The sequence below is a fragment of the Suricata suricatta genome, chromosome 3 (genome assembly GCF_006229205.1).
Source record: "Suricata suricatta isolate VVHF042 chromosome 3, meerkat_22Aug2017_6uvM2_HiC, whole genome shotgun sequence".
NCBI lineage: Eukaryota > Metazoa > Chordata > Mammalia > Carnivora > Herpestidae > Suricata > Suricata suricatta.
This window is the reverse complement of record NC_043702.1, coordinates 67141201-67158863: the sequence shown is the minus strand read 5'-3', so window position 1 is coordinate 67158863 and position 17663 is coordinate 67141201. Positions and strand designations below refer to the sequence as shown.

At 39.5% G+C, this 17663-nt stretch overlaps 1 protein-coding gene across 1 annotated transcript in view; it reads right to left on the bottom strand.

Moving 5' to 3' along the window:
- Positions 1 to 4091: 4091 nt before the first annotated feature.
- The window catches only part of FAP (fibroblast activation protein alpha), a 70869-nt gene continuing 57297 nt past the window's right edge, over positions 4092 to 17663 (bottom strand). Inside the window, 6 exon segments of the mRNA XM_029932997.1 lie at positions 4092 to 4462; positions 5894 to 5967; positions 6230 to 6302; positions 6800 to 6864; positions 7936 to 8035; positions 16052 to 16106. Of these exon segments, the coding sequence (XP_029788857.1) occupies positions 4361 to 4462; positions 5894 to 5967; positions 6230 to 6302; positions 6800 to 6864; positions 7936 to 8035; positions 16052 to 16106 (469 nt within the window). The 3' untranslated portion in view covers positions 4092 to 4360.

Sequence of the window (17663 nt, the reverse complement as noted above, 5' to 3'; positions counted from 1 at the left end):
GTGTGAATGGATAGTGGTTTTTAACATATAAATGATTTCTGTATCATGTTAAATGTTTCATTAAGACATTCATTTCAAAAATTCACCCTATGTAGCTGTGAGAAAAATTCCTGCCCCTAATAATTAATGGCTAGAGAAGATGCTACTGTCTATGCTTGCCAATGGACATTACGTAAGAAAAAAGGAAGGTGAGTTGGTGAACCACAGTAGCATGAGTTTTGGTAGATTACTGCTCTTTCTTATTCACAAGTTACAGATTCTTCAGAACCATAGAATGAGATATGAAATGCTGTACCAACAAATATTTGTTAAAACATACACTGTCAAAGCAATTTTTAAAAAAATAAGTAGAGTAAGTAATAAAGTATCAATTAATTGGAGGCCAATAGAGTGAAATTATGCTGTGCTAACTTGCCAAATACACTACCTGTGTGTCAAAAAGAAGAGTTTATGACCAGCATGTTAGTATTGCTTGCCAATAATCTGAGCAGGTGGTCATTAGAGACTTTTGCTAGGAGACAGATCGTTTTCCCTATGAATAGCTTGGTAAGGTCCAATCACTTATTTCTCCCTGAATTACACATTCTACTTCAAATTGTCAAGGTGCCTGTCCATAACGCCAGAGGGGTGTTTTAGCAATTTTTTCACAGCTGAGAATGATTCCCCACGTTCAGAATTTTTAAATCTGTTTTATTGGATAAACTCAAAATCTCTGCTTTATTGGATAAATTTAAAATATCTGTTAGGTGTCTTCTTCCTTCATTACAAACCGCATAATTGAAAGCATTGTTTTGGTAAAATCTTCCCAGAAGACCACATAATCACCATTTAAATTAGTCCTAATTCATTTTACATTTGCTTATTTTACTGTTAACTTTCCCAGAACTGTAATTTTTTTTTACAATTAGAACATCTGAATTTTAATTACATTACCATCAAGAAGCTCATTAAAGTCACTTAATTGGCAACATTTCCAAAAAAACCTTAGCTGGGTTTAATATATTTTAAAGAGTTACTGTCAAAGTATAATTTCACCATTACAAACAGCTTGGCAACAACATTTGCATAAAGATCTGTCAGTTTCTGAAAAATGCTCAAATGTTGGGAAAATCAGATTCGTTAAGTCGCCTTTACTGAAACAGTCTAGAAATGGAGAAATTGTACATACATTCCTCTTTGTAAGCCCAGCAGTACCTAGAGTACTGCCATGCAAAGCATAAGTATTCAAAAAGTGTTTCTGGAAGGGTCTAATTCATACATTTTATGCTTTCGGGTAGACTTCAATTTTTTTTAAACCTCAATACAAGTTCCTTCATTTACGTTAAATTTAACAAAATACTCATTTTCTTACTAGTTCTTTCTCATTCACTTCAGGATACATGAGATGGTCACCTAGAATTTTGGAACCTCTTAAAATAGTCAAGTAGCATCACTGGGCTAACATTGGAGGTCATTTTTGAGAGGATAACATTTTTTACGGTTTCCTTTTTACACAAGTTAGAATCCCACCCCTATAGCACCGATGTCATTTGAATTTGCATTGTAGTTACATTCATTTTTCACCTTTACAAGACTTTAGGTTTTGCCCATAAACCTGCAGTTTGTTTAATATACATACCTATGTCTTTGGGAGGTGGAGGGTCACTTTTAGTACCTAAAACAGTGGCTTACAATTACATCTGGCGAATGGATGAATTAAAATCTCATGTTTGTGATCTATGAACCATGATGATCATTTGCAGCATTAATTAGGATGTTGGGACACCCTCCTCCCCAGATCTCATATGTAAGAACAAAATGTGGTCAAGGTATGGTAATTACTACAATTTGCTTCCTACAAATAGAAAAATGTTTTTAATCCTTCCTTTCGGGTTGGTATTTCCTATTAAATCTTTCCCTTTTGTAATTTATGTATCTTTTATCTTCCACGCCAAAAGAAGATCTAGTAAAGGTGTAAACAATGTTAACATTAAACAAACTAAAAAAACACCTGCATCTCAAATTACTGCCTTGCTCTTCACTGTATCCTTGAAGCCTTGCACAATGTCTGGTATATAAAAAGACTCAACAAATGTTTGTTGAATGAATGAATAAATACGTAAACATATGCTGAATATCCTGAGGAGCACCTGGATGAATCTATCTGAGGAGGTCAGGGAAGGCTTTAGCAACTGTAACGGAGAAAAATGAATCTTCCATGAACACAGAGGCATTCGCTCATTTATCAATCAGTGAGCTTCTACCATATGCTATGTTCCCAGATATGGTCTGTGAAGATTCCGAGGATAGCACCATCCAATAGCACTTTCTGTGGTGATGGAGATGTTCTACATTTAATATCTACAATATTATTTTGTAGACCATGGAGACTACTGGAGGCTTTCTCCTGGAATAATGACACAATTTTGATTTGTCTTTTAGAAGTGCCCTCTGTAGGGGCACCTGAGTGGCTCAGTCTGTTAAACATCTGACTTCAGCTCAGGTCATGAACTTGCTGTTTGTGAGTTCAAGCTGTGCTGACAGCGCAGAGCCTGGAGCCTCTTCAGATTCTGTGTGTGTGTGTGTGTGTCTCTCTCTCTCTCTCTCTCTCTCTGCCCCTCCCCCACTTGCACTCTGTCTCTATTCTTAAGAATAAATAAACATTTTAAAAAATTAAAAAAAAAGAAGTGGCCTCTATACAGTGGGGACAGGGGCATGAGACCACTTATTGCATGTTGTTATTTAATGACAGCTTTGCAAATTCCACAAAGGCAGAAAAGACATTGAATGAACAAGATTTTCTTATTATTTGCTCTTGCTTTGTTGTCCCCCTTGAGAGAGTATTAGGAAAGAACTCCTGCTTATTCTTTTCTCCCCAGTAGGGAAGAATGCATGAGGAGAACATTATGAGGAAGTCTTGGCTTGCTTCAGAGGCTGTTCCATGCCGAAGGAAATGGGGATGTAATAGAATAGCTTCTGTCTGCCCCTCAGGGCATCAGCAGTTGCATGGATGTGGGGAGGAGGAGCCAGGGCCCTGGTTCTCAATCTGTGTGGGTGTTACCCAAGCTCCGTGACAGAGCACTCCTTGCCACCAGGTGAGGTGGCCCTATGTTGCCTGCATGGGAGGCATGGTCTCAGAAAGCAGTAGTGGAGAGAGAGCTGGACAAAGAAATGTCTGACAATTCTACAAGAGTCTGTGGTGTATGGTCTTTAAGGCTCTTTCCTGCTGTAATGCTCCAAGCCTGGATTGGTTCTTCTGGCTACAGAACATCAGAGAAGGGACAAGGGTCTTCTTCTACCTGCAATGAGGAAGAATAAAGCTAGGACTGAGGAGATATTATCTAGAGGAATCTAGTGCCAAGGAACACACCAATGACAGTCCTCTAGGGAGTGGCTTCAAGGCCACTTCCAGCATTCATTTAAGAAATATCTTCATGTGACTTGAGTCTTTTTAACTCCATAGCAATCACAGCGATAGAAGCTGCCCATAAGTTTCTAGCTGATGAGGACCATTACTGGGAAACATCACCTTCGGGATTGCAAGCATTATAGCTTTTTTTTCTTTATTCAAAATGAGCTTGATAATGTAGAACTTAAACCTCAGAAAAATAGATACAACATTTTTCCTTTCTGGCTGTGGATGTCCATTACATTTAATTTTTTTGCTTCTTTAGTTTTTTGTGGCTTAGCAATCTGAAAACAGTTACCACCACTAATTCTTAAGAGGGGTATAAAAGAGAAGTGTTTCCAAATTTGAAGCATTTATTAAAAGGAGCCTGAATTCAAAATTCTGACTTTATCCTTATCAAATGCTTTTGGCCACGCTGAAGAAATCTGGGAGAAATTTAAGAAGCATTTCTTGGAGGGACAGCATAGAGGGCAGACATCAGGATGCCTCTACAAAATGCATCTCAAACTTGGTTTCTGAACAATGCTTTTGCATTCCCCGAGCTACTCATTCCAGCATCTGGAACTATGATTACAAAAATCTCAAACTCTTCTGGATTCTTCTTCTCCGTAACCCCTGATATCATTCATGTGCTTGCTTAGTATAAGCATTTTTTTCTGTAATAAAAATGGAGTCTGAAATTAATTCACACAGACAAAAAATAGCACTTTAACTTCTGACTTTATTATTTTCCGTGAATAAACACGTGATGAAATATTGTGTCCAAAGCAAAAGGCACGGTTCCTGGTTCCTTTTCCTCTTCTTTCACAGAGTGCCAGAAAATGTAAACAATCTTTAGGAGGTTGAACTTCTGAGTTTTAATTTTGTTTGTCTGTACCAAGATTTAACAGCAGAAAGAGTAACACAAGCAAATGGTCGGAGCATTTATATGAACTGTTCAGACTGTGATGCAGGCTTGCGTCTGCATCATTTTTAGTCGGACAAAGAAAAACACTGCTTTAGGAAGTGGGTCATGTGGGTGTATAAGTGCTTTGTGGACAGGCCGGATATGCCGTGGTTCTGGTCAGAGTACCACTGAAACACAAAAGGCAGAGGCCTCGGTTATGACTACAGGCAAACAATGCATCTAGCTTTGCCTTTCCCGGACTCTCAGGTCCTGGGAAGTTTTCTAATATTGTGGTTGAAATTCTACTTAAGAACACTTCAATAACGAAACTAGCTTACGCATAAACATTTAGAACAGGAAGATATGAGAGCCTTCTATTAACCCTCACTATTCTTCCACATTCTTCAAGCTGAGATTTTAGATCTTGGTGGCTGAGCTTTATGGTGCCCAGCATCCCAGGGGGGACCCGGAAGGAGGTATGGGCTCCAGAGCTGGTGTGTTGGGTCTATTACTTTACTTCTCTGGAGCTTGGTTTCCTCATTTGAAAAATGAGGAGGTTGGATTTGATTTCCTCTAAGGCTCCTTCTAGCTCAAAAATTCCACGAGACTTTTAGCCTCTGAATCCAATTCCTGTCTGCTGCAGGAAATCCACAACACATATAACTGTAAACACCCTTTATCAGAGTTAAACATAGTATCATTAAAAACACCCAGGAAGACGGCATTATAAATTTAAACTTCACTGTTGGGAGACGCTGGTAGGATGATTGTTTTCACTGAATGAAGGTGGATAGTAATCATGATGGAATGCTATATATACTTAGGTGAATTTACAAGGTGCGGGGGGTCACAATAAAAAAGACCAGAAAAATCTCACATCTGCTTTTGTAAATAATTTTTAACCAAATTTCCAAAAATGGGGGTTTCCTTTCCTAGATTCTTGCTCAGGAAAAACATGTGAGGGGGGAGCTTATGCTCACCGAAGCGGGGAAGCAGCTGTCAGGGGTTACCTCCCTTGCCGTGGCTTTCACCTTACTTTTCTCTCTGTTGTCATTTCCTATTCCTCATGCAACCTGGATTTTACAGCTAGCTCATTCATTCCCTCGCTCAGTGAAAACACGAGCTCTGTGCTGGGCCAGGCATGTGGCAGGCGCTGAGAACACACAGATGAAAGGGTTCTCTAACCGAGCGGAGCGGCCCGACTTCTGGGAGCCTTGCAGGCCTCTGGTAACATTCCACGATTGCTTCTTACTGGGTAAACAGCGACTTAGCTGCTTTGGGACTCCCGGCCTTTGTGGGGATTCTGAGTATGTAGCTACACTTATGTAAGCAGGATCGCAGATATTGGATGTTCAAGCTAGAAGATGGGCTAATCTCGCCGATGCCTTTATTTCATATATGACTCAACTGGGATCCCCGGAGGTGACATGGCTTGCTTAGTGTCCTTCAGGGAGATCATGAAAGATCCGAGACCCATCTGCTGATGTTCTGCCCACTCTACCCTACAGCCAGTTTGCCAGGTTTTAGTGAAAAATAATAATAATAATTAAAAAAATCAGATTCCTCCTTTTAGCTTACGGGTCTAAGGCCGTGAACATGAGTAAAACGAAATTATGTACCATTGCCTGGAAATCCACTTGTGCATTAACCAGAGCTTTAGCAATCTGTGCTGAGTTTTGAAAGTGCACATTATCTGCAACAAAGAGAGAGAGTTAAAGTGCTGCTAAATACCAGAAAGCACAGAGTGACAATGTACCGCCTGGAAATGAACACCGACAATTATCTAGTCATGCCGTTGACATTGTCAGCAGTGAGTAATCACACTCATTTATGGAAATGTCCCTGACTCTTAGGTACTGACCCTGAGCATAGGCATAGGGGGATGCTTAGTGTTTCTTAAACAAAGTGATGTTGGCTCAGTATTTTTATGTGTAAGAGTCTTGCTTAAACCTCACCATCTGCTGTTCCGTGGATGAGAAGATAGTCTACATTTCTGAAATATTCTGCTCTTGCCATCACAGTTGAATTCTGGAAAAGAGGAAAAATTAACATTTTAGTTGCTGCAAGTTCTAATAGAAAACTAGCTAAATCATTGTGCGATGGACTTAGCACCAATACTGAAATTATGTATTGCTTTGGTTGATAAATATTTAAGAGTCAGAGCAACACATTTTCATCATCATTTGCATTACTTCCATCTGATTCCTAGTTTGAAAAACGGAAAGTTTATGTGTCATATGTTACATATGAGACCTTAGGCATAGATGATGCCCGCTCAAGCTGTGTGGGGGTTGGGGGAGGGCAGCAGGATGGGGAAAAGGGAGGTGAGGGAAGGGAGGATGCGGAAAGAAAGAAGAGACTCCAAAGAGAGTAAATTTCTTTATAGGGGGGTGTTTTGCAGCTAACAAAAGATCATCGCATTTGCTTGGGGCCCCAGCAGAAGTGTAAACTCTGAATGACTGCTTCAAAATTATGTAGCACATTGGAAATAAATTAATGGCCTAAATTAAACAGAACATGCTTACTTTATAGTGCTCGAGATTATCGTCCTTTGTCGGGAGGCCCATGAATCGCTCCGTGTAGATAGATGCTATAAAATATATAAGAATATGTTGTTTGCATGTGAAATGGGCCCTTTCATTAACCAACAAGACCCCTCAGTTTGAGAATTGCTGGTCACTTTCCCCTGTGGAGCTGCTGAGGAAGGTTCTTGCTTTCTTTTACTGTAATGCTCCACCCAAGTCATTTGCTCTGCAATTTGCTTCAAGAGGGCTGGAGAAGCAAAGGAGGAAACAGGAACAGCTAACATTAGAAAGGATGCTCTTAAGCTTTTTCTCTTCTACCCAAAGCCCTTCAGTGCGGGGGGTGGGGGGGGGTGGTATATTGAGCTAGGGAGGACCTTATGGGATAATCTCATTATATTTTAAAAGAAATCACAAATGCAGCCACCTCCAGTACTTTTACTGGTGTCTTAATCTGAGATGCGACTGTGTCCCCCAAATCCTCCTCTCAACACACACACACACACACACACACACACACACACACACACACTTTTTTTTCTGAATAAAGATTCCCTACAAGTTATAGTTGTCTCATTTCTATCCCAACACAGGGAGGAGGATCTGATAAAAGCTAATTTTTGTACGATTATTAGAGTTAATTCCAAATAACCATCCTGCATTAATCATAAAAATAGGCACACATAGGAGGTGCACTTCTTAACACATTTTTTGATGTTGTTTTGATTTCTGGAGCAATGGAACTGGCAGCTGCAGACTGATGTAGAGGCGAAGAGCGTGGCTCTGCCTAACTTTGCATACAATGTGCTTAAAAGCCAGGCATGCTGCACCTGTGTGCCTGCGGAAAAACACAGAGATGGCTCTTGTTCTAAAGGTTTGGTTTAGCAGGAGGTACAAGGTTTTGCAGAGAGACTGACAAATACCGGGTTTTAGAAGAGTCCTTCCTCATTCTTAATATTTCCTTGATCATTGCAACATGATTATAATGAATCGTATAAGCAACCTCGTTTATAGATTGTATTTTCCCCAGTGAAGCTGGGGTGAATTTTACTGCATAATTTGTTTTCCTAGCAACCTCAAATATAGAGTAATTATGTGTTAACTGTTTTCGCAGCAACATTTATGAAATGTTTCCATACCGTAATACTCCCAGCTGGAGACAGGAGCCACTGCTATCCCGCATTTGAAAAGACCTGTCCCTGAAGCAAGGGCCAGTGATGAGACATAGCCTCCGTAGGACTGTGGAGACATCATTGCAAGTCAGTCCCAGATTTGCTTCCAGAAACTCTCCAACATAGTTTTACAGCAACTCCTCTCACAAGAAGTACTGATGGGCGCCGGGGATATGCATGGGGCAGATTAAATGTCTACCTTGCACCCTTGGCAGCGAGCTCCACTGACACAGCAAATTTCACCCCTAGTAAACTAAAAATACTTGGTGTGCTAATCAGAGCAGGGCAGGGACAGTTTAAGAGATATTTTTATATCTAAAAATTTCTGCCAAAATTTTTCCTCTATATTTTTCCAATGAGGACCTTGCCAGAGCAAAACCAGGATTTTACTTGAAAGAAATGCACAAAGAAAGGAGATTATTCCCTAAATGTAAAAGCAAGATTCTTCCCACAGCTTGAAAAAGTCCCAGGAGATAGAACTCACATCTGTGTATTAACTTATTTCTTGTCATAATAGAACAATAAGGGAAGGACATAAGAACCTTTAGGCTATTGAAGATGTGGCCAGAATTTGTGTATGATGTAGTGTTACGTATTTTGCTCCGGGGATTTCTGTAGTAGCAGGTCAAAGGAGGAAAAGCCATTAGTGTCTGTAGTGTCTTATATAGCACCCCCCCCCCATATTAATGGAAGAACAAAGAAATGCCAAAGGGGATACAAATTGCAGAGTCAGGAGCAGGGTTAGCTCTCATCCAGTTTCTTCCCCGAGGAATCAGAGAGATGGTTCAGAAACGTGACCCTGATCATAGAAGATGTCTGCCTATGTCACTTGGAAATTTGAACTCTTTCCTAAAACTGAAGAAAAGAACGCAATAAGGTGGTTTTTCTTTCTGGAAGTCAAATTTGGGCTGTAGAAACATGCTTGAGAGACATGCTTCTCCTGGGAATATGGACTAAACAGTGCCCTGGGTTCTAAACCCCCCAGAATGTGTGTGCCAGAATAAGAAGTGATTCTCAGTGCATATTCTTGCCCACAAGTCACACAAGAACAGTGGGACTTTCCAACTAGGAATGTGTCTTGTGTTTAGGACCTTATTACCACAAACCTCTGGGAGCTATTCCCTTAGATCAACAGAGATCTTATCACCATTTGCCACAGAAAAGTCAGTCTTGAGAAAGAGGGTGAAAGAGGGAGAGTGAGAGCTATGTAGAGTGAGAGACAATAGGCAGACGGACAGACATGGTAGTGATGGCTGGTCAGTAGCAAGGGTCTCTCCTCTTTTTTTTTTTAGCTTAGTTTTTTATTTTGAGGGGTGTGGGGCAGAGAGAGAAGGAGAGAGAGAGAATCCCAAGCAAGTTCCATGCTTTTAGCCCAGAGCCCAATATGAGGCTCAAATTTACAAACTGTGGGATCATGACCTGAGCCAAAATCAGTCAGATGTGTAACCTGACTGAGCCACCCAGGTGCTCCAGCAAGGGTTTATTCTTAACTCATGAAATACACGGTGTGGGGGGATAAGTGAAACAATCTTGCTGAATTGACGAGTTAAAGGAGGAATTCTTTAACTAGTTTACAGTTGTAGGTTTCCAGTTCTGGGGAATTTTATTGAGGACCCTTGGCTACAAAACACAGAATAGAAGTATCTCCAATGATACCATGGCCTCCTTAGAGCAGAAATAAAACATGTTTTAATAGGAGAAGTGTATTTTAAAAATGGAAGGAACAGTGGGTTTAAAAATCTTTGGGGTAAGTGAAAATTTTCACTTATAAAAATGATTTATTTATGGGGTGCATGGGTGACTCAGTCGGTTAAGCGTCTGGCTTTGGCTCAGGTCATGATCTCACGGTTCATGGGTTGGAGTCCCGCGTCGGGCTCTGTGCTGAGAGCTAGCTCAGATCCTGGAGCCTGCTTCAAATTCTGTGTCTCCTCTCTCTCTGACCCTCCCCTGCTCGTACAGTCTCTCTCTCAAAAAAAAAAAAAAAAGATTTGTTTTAATTAGTAGGTTAGTAATGACTACTACTGAAATGGGAGTTCTCTCCTTCTTTCTTAATTTTAGGCTCAAATGAGAGTAAAGTAAGCCTGAGTTAGAAATATTATCATTTGTGGTTTTATTGGAAAACTTTGTTCATTGCAAGTAATAATAGAGGGTCCCACTGAAATAGCATGAAGTGAGATTTGAAATCAAAGGCATTTATATATAGTGAAAAGGGTTTTAAACATTTCTGTTCAAAATCTTACAAATTATGAATCTGTATGTACTCAGTGATTAGATAATAGTGCTGTATGTATATAAAATTTCCATGTTTGCAGGATGAATACAAATTGTCTCTAGGAATTTGTAAGAGCAAAACTAGTGTAGCAGCAGCACAACAAAAGTAGGTGTTCTTTAAATTCTCAAGCAGCTTAGAAAAGCTATTCCTATTGTAGAAATGAAGAGGAAATAAAATAAACCCGAGTTGACTTTTTTCTGCTCTCCCATGGGTGGGGCTCCAAGGCAAAGTGGGTGGCTGTCGCAAGAAAGGAACCCACGGAGCAGATTGGCCATGAGAATTCTAGAATTTTGTCCTTTGCACTTAGATGCCTTGCCATTTTGTTTAAATGAAGGATATCTTTAAAAACATTCTTAGAAGGGCACAGAATTTTGAGGGGATTATAGAATGCTCTTATGTGAGCCATAATGCACATCGGAACATTTTACCTATAGGCGATAATAATAGATAGTTAACATTTGTATGGCCAAGGCTCTTGTGACCTTCTTTGAGGACGTACTTTTCTCCCACCTCAGACATCCCTCTGCTTGTTGGCTGTCCTAGTGTTCTCTGGAGTCTCCAAGCATGATCTAGTCCCAGAACTCTCACAAATGCTGTTGCCTTCTGCCTCGAACACTCTTTCCCTGGATATGGGCAGTGCTCACTTCCTCCCCACTTCAAGTCTTAACTCAGGAGGTGTCTTACCCTTCCTTCTCACCCATAATCGCACCGATCCTGCTTCGTGCTCCTTTCCTGTTTTGGCTTGGTTTGCACCAGAGGAGCCTATCATTTAACATCTTATTCATTTTACTTATTTTTCTTGCTTACTGTCTTTCTCCCCAACCATTCCCAACTCCGTAAAGGTGGGCATTTTCATCTGTCTTGTTATTGAAGGGCTCCCCAGCCCTGAGAATATGGCCTGGAACACAGAAGGGAATAGAATAAATATTTGTTGAATATATGACTTTCCTGTGAACTCAGCTAATCCTCACAGTGACTTGGTGAGGAAATCATTGCTGCACTTCATGATGAGGAAACTGGGGGTTGGGGTGAACATGGAGGACTCGGCGTCATGAAGGGGCAGAGCTGGGACTCAAAGCGAGGACATCTTCCTCTACACCCCATGCCTTTGCTCTCCTTCCTTGCACTAGGGCAAATCTCTCTGGAGAGTTTGGAGTTTGTTAGTTTGGAGTCTAATGTAGTCTCATTAGAGGTGCATTTGTCCTACTTTTACATCTTTGATTGCACATAGCAATTCAAATTGCTTATAATTAGTCACTGGAAGAGAAAGGAACTAAGATTAAATCATGAACTAATGCTTATTCAACACCACCTGGCTAGGCCTATATTAACAAAGCAAGGCCCATAAATGAGGTTGTTATTCTAATAATTTAGGCAAAACCCCTGCTGCTCTTTAATTGTCAGAATAATCACTTCGATTTTTCTTCAAATAAACCAGTGTTTTGCAACCTCAGCACTACTGACATTTTGGGCTGGTTAATTCTTTTTTTTTTTTTTTTTTTTTTTTTTTTTGGTGAGGAGCTGTCCTGTGCATTGTGAGATATTTAACAGCATCTCTGGCCCCTACTCACTAGATGCCAGTAGCACTCACCCAGTTGTGACAACCAAAAATGACTCCAGACATTGCCAAATGTCCCCCGAGGGACAAAATTGCCTAGTTAAGAACCAGTTATGACAGACACTTCCTAGGCATAGTGCTGGGTGCACAGTGGATATCTAATAAAAGCTAAAAACAGGGCTTTTGGACTTTGGTTTGTGTGAGCCACAAAAATAAGAGTAAGATAAACGTGCGTCTTCTCCCCTTCTTAATAAGGATAATGGAGGGAAATGCAGGATTTACAGTTTATTCACCAATTGACTACCAAAACGTTATGTGGTTAGCTACAGTATATTTCTCAGACCACTATGGTGCCTAACACTTCATGTAAACAGATATTTCCTTCCTTGCTATGAAACAGTAATAGCTAAGTAATGCTCATAGTCATTCTCAATATCTTCCTCCTTCCCATCTTCAGTTTCTCACAGGTCCCTGCTTAGTATATTAGAAAAGAGCACTCGAACCTCTTCCCATCTCATATTTCACTGTCTAAATTCAGGCCCTGGGTATTTGTTGTCCATATTACTGCTTCACCTAGCTCCTTGGCTCACTCCCCCTCTCCCCCTGCCTCATATCTTCCTTCACTCTGCAGCCAAGAGGATTTTCCTAGGACACCATTTCTATTCCCTGCTGACTTCAAGAGTACATCCCAAAAAAGTATCTGTGGAATCAAATGCTTTTTTGTAATACTGTATTAATCAAAATCTAACCAAATTATTCACTATTCCTTCACAGAGCCAATACACACTATTATGTATACTTCATGATTTACCAAATTATTAGACCAGATAAATTTTTCCTGAATAATCTCTCAGTACTAATAAGATATATTTGAGAAAACATCGACTTACAGGATTAAATTTAGTTTAAACAACATGGCCAAGTAGTACACTAAACATTTGAGAAACAAATCTAAAAACAGATGAAGTCCATTCTTTTGATGAGCTTACATTTTCATGGGAGTAACCAATAGACAGACAAAAAAAAAAAGGTAATTCCCAGAAGAGCAGTAGAAAGAACTATCAGAGCACAAAGGAAGTCATGTCTGAGTTGGGTTTTAAAGAATAAGTAGGAATTTTCCATTTCAGAGAAAGAGGAGGGGGATAGAAGAAGACGGACACATTGGAGGTGCAAGGAGCAGGATTCACAAAAACATGGGAATGAGGAAGACAGGCATAAGTCAAATTATTCATAAGATGTGGGGAAAAGTGGAAAGAAATGAGGCTGGAAAAGCAGGTTATAGCCAGATTGTCATGGGCTTTGCATGCAAGGAAATATATTTGGGCACTAGGTCAAAGACAATGCGTGGGCTTAGAAAATGTACAAGCATAGAAGCAGAAAAGCAACATGGTACGTTATTGTTTTAGAACAATAACTTCATTAGCAACGTTGCAGTTTGTGAAGTCAAAGAAGGAAGGCTAGTTCAGAGGCAACTAGAAGAGTTAAACCCATACCACCCAACCTATGGTCCATGGACCAAAGGAATCAGCATCACTTGTGATCTTCTTAGAAATGGAAATCCTAGGGCCTGACCCTGGAATACTGAATCAGAGTCTCTGGACCCTAGAGCCAGTTTCAATAAGTTCTTCAGGTGATGCTTATGTAAGCTAAAGTTTGAGAAGATCTGATCTGAACTACATATGAAGAAACTAGAGCTAAAGCACTGGCTGTGGGGATGACAAGAACAGATTCAGATGTTTGAAGGTAGAATTGACAGATCTTACTAACTACTGGAGTGCTGGAGCTGGGGAGCAGGAAAAGTTGAAAATAGCTCTGAAGTTAGTAATTTGGGTGACTAGATGTGTGCTGAGGTCCTTTAATAAAGATGAGGACTTGTTTTAAGTAGACTATAACAAGTGTAATTTGTGTGAGTTAAGCCTGAGCCTCCTGTAAGACATTGATTTGGGATAGATGACCAGTAAGCATTTGAAATGCGGAGCTGAGAAGAGAGGTGGGGGCTAGTGGCAGGGGTCTGACCGTCATCACCATCTTTGAAATTACATGGGTTTCCCCAAGGAAGTGAAAAACAACGGGAGCCAAGGCCAGGTCCTAGAAAACATCAACATTTAAAAAAAATGGAGTGTAACGATCATGGAGACATAAAAATAAGAGAAATGTGTGCAAAGCTATGGATAGATCCCATTCTTCTTTATGCAGTCTAAAAGTCTTCCTATTATCTGGCTACCTATCTACCCAAACTCATTTCCTACACCTTCTTTACCATGTTACATTACGCTTCTTTACTATATTACACTTCTGAAGTTTCAGGCATTCAGACCAACCATGCCCTACTCATTCTTACCTTTGGACCTTGGCAATGTTGTCTTTATGCTCTGGCGTGCCCCATTACTAACCTACCTTTACTACCTCATTTCTGAATCTCCCCTTAGCTCTCACAGCCAGAATTAACCACTCTTCTTCCTGTTATTCTCCATGGCAAGTTGTGTCTGTCTTAACACTTGGAACATCGCTGAGCAATTGCTTTTATGCTCTCTGTTTTATCTAATAGAGGGTTAGGGTGATAACTTACTCATCTTTTCCTGTTCTAAAGAACCTAATATAAGACGTGGTTAAGATCCAGTAAAAATGTACTACATGCATGAAAGAATGCATGGATCAGTGATCAGATGGATGGATTAATAACCCTTAAATAACTGATAACAAACAGTATAGTATTAAGGTCTTTTTCCTTCAGCATCTTCTGGGTTCTGCTGATTCAGGGGCTGTTCATATGTTGCATCCAGCGACAGTTCACTTATTTCCCTTTTCTGTGCACCCTCTCAGAGTTTACCTCAGAATCACCACCATGTTGGAAAGTAAGCCATAAAGGGGACCTAATATCCTACTTCTTCTAGAAGCATTTGCACAGACATGGTGAGAATCTCTTATTGAAAAATTTCAGACTGATATGGATGTATTTTGAGGTGATGAGTGGGTTTTTTAAATCTTCCCACATAGATGGTTCTCTACCAAACTAATACCAGGATGTTGTAGAAGTGAAATTAAAAATTCCACTTTATGATTATTTCAAAGCTTGCAGTAAAAGCAAAGTCAAACTGTAAGAGAAATGGTAATGATTATATGTAAGTGTTCAGCGTGAAATTTGAGTCTTTTGAAAATTTACTTTAGGAAATTTCATAAAAATGGATGGAGAGATCTTATCTGAAATATTTCACTATAAAAATATTTCATTTATTTCCACCCATTTGAATTCCATTCTGTTTTGATATTTAGCATTTGATAGTTTTAAGAAGGACCAAATGGCTTGAAGTAACAACTTTCCACAAATTCATAACAGCTCTTCATCTGGTCACTGAGCCGAGAGCTCAGTCGGAGCCTGCAGATTCCCTTCAATATTGGGTTTCATTCCCTCCATCTTGTGCAGGCCGCTCTCAGAGAAAACAGCCAAGAAAAACAACCCAAGCACAAACGGCTGCAAATTGACTTGCAAATGTACAAATTCAGACCAAAAAGTGAAACAGGAAATCTTCTTTGAAGGGTAATTATCATAATTTATAATGGGCAAATCTAAACTCTTTCCAATATTTCTCTAAACTTTCCAGTGACTTCATTGCCCATGATTGGGAAGTTTTGTCTCTTCCTTTTAATGTGTATTTTGAGAACCTGCACAACTCCTCAAACGTGGGCTATTATCTCCATGACCTATAACTCGGAAACTAAATTATACTTCTCTTCAGTTAGTGCAAATTAATGTTAGGTCTGGCAAAATAATTTGATTACCAAAAAAAAAAAAAGTAAAGAGTCAAAACAGCCAAGATATGACTGGAATAGGCTAGATACTAGGAAATTTGTATTCTAAAAGTTCTTATAATTTTAAATGTTAGCTTAGCTTTTCATTAAAAAATGAAATGATGAACTATAAAAGATCTTTATTAACTCTAAATAACAAGGAAAGTGGAACTTTTGATGAATATAGTTCAATTCAGGATACTACAGTCTAATACCAAAAAATTAAGTAAAAATGTGTCAACTATGAATTAATTTGCTATACGAAAAAGAAATTAAATGATTGGAAAAAAGGAACACTTAAAGCCACCACTTTGAAGCCTAGATTATCCAAATTGACTGTTTCCATTGACAGATTAAATTATGTTGCAACATTAACATTTCATGAGAAACCTTATAAGCGAACACTTTAGAAAATTATGATTGCTGAACTGAATAACAGGCATAAAACATATAAAACAACTCACCCAGCCCCATATGGCTATTCTTTTTTCATCAATGAAACCCATTGCTATGAATTTTCTAAAGTAAAAGAAACAAATTTTTAGAATTTTAAGTGTGTACACATGACATTTACTTCATTACACAAGCATATTTAATCCAAAGATTTAATAGAAACGCTCCATTTTCTTTGTTTAAACACATGCATAATAACGCTGCACTTACAAATAAGAGAATACTACAAGGATAGCCTTGTTTTCTACAAGGATAAAAAGGACCCTTTGGACTCTACTGCACATATACTGAGTTGAGCTTTCAGGGCTGAAGGTCTGGTATCCTCATTTTGTGAGCGAGTTACGTGAGAACTCAGAGAAGCCTAGGTTCCCCTAGGCTTAGAGTAAACACAAGAAGTACTAGCACCATAATTAGGACCAAATTTCCAATCTCCCAGATTTTGGAAAAAGATTTTCATTGTTGCTGCTTTAAATTTTATCAATCATAAATGCTTAGATGTTAATGGTAATGACCATCTCATTTTTGATCGCTTTCATCCGTGGAAAAAATATCCATCCCTCTCGCATTCCATACTTAGGTACCCTTGATTTGTCGCAGCATGGATACTTATATGTATCTTTGAGAATATGGACATGATTCGTTTGAGCTTCATCACAGAAGCGCCATCGTTTGAAAACTATTTTGAAAATAAATATCTTCTTAGGAGCAAGAGACCGTGCTGAAGGACAACCTTTAAAACGTCATGGGGACGCCTTTAGAAATATAACTTTGCAAAGTCGTACAAAAATGGAAATGTTTTAGGCTAATTTATCCTGTGCCCCCTTGAGGATTGGTGTCCTAGAGCAATTGTGATTTATTTTGGGAATGGTTTTGTAAGAACTCAAGGAACTCTCAGAGAAGCAGGAGCAGTGGAAGCAAAAAGCAAACTGGATGAGCCATTGCAGAGACCCTGATGCAACAGCAATGGGAAGGGGTGGAGGAGAAGGTAGTGGCACACGCAGAAAAAGACAAGTTTTTCCTTCCCTTTAGTTATGTTAATGTCCTTTCTTATTCTTCCTTGGAGGTAAGAAGTAGTGGTTCATCAGGTGAATAATAGAGTTTCTTGAAGGGATTTCAACCATTTTGCTCCTTGAGTTGATTCAACATGCACGTTTCCAATGCACAGAGGAGTTGGGCAAATGCCCGGGACAGACAGATGGGAAGAAGCCCCGTCAGTCGCAGTTACCCTACACCGATTCTGAGGGACACTGAGGGGACTACGGGAAGAAATGCAGCAGCAAACGGAAAGTTGCTACCTGTGTGGATGCTGTTCGTGATAAAATAGAGAAAATGTGCAGCAAACTGTGGCATTTTGGCAATTCTTCCACAAACATCATAAACCACATGAAAGAAGAGAAGGTTCACTTTCTTTGCTAAAAAAAAAATCTTGCGACTAGTGCTGGAAGACGGTTCTGAGCCATAAAATCAATTTCGATTTTATGATCTCCCAGCAGCTAGCAATCATATTGCCTTGCATCTGGGGTAAAAGCAAATAGCAGGTGATACATGGGAGCAGGAAATTCTTAACAGCTCCCTTCCTCGGTTTATTCTGAAAGGATGACATTTACAGGAAATGATAGTGCA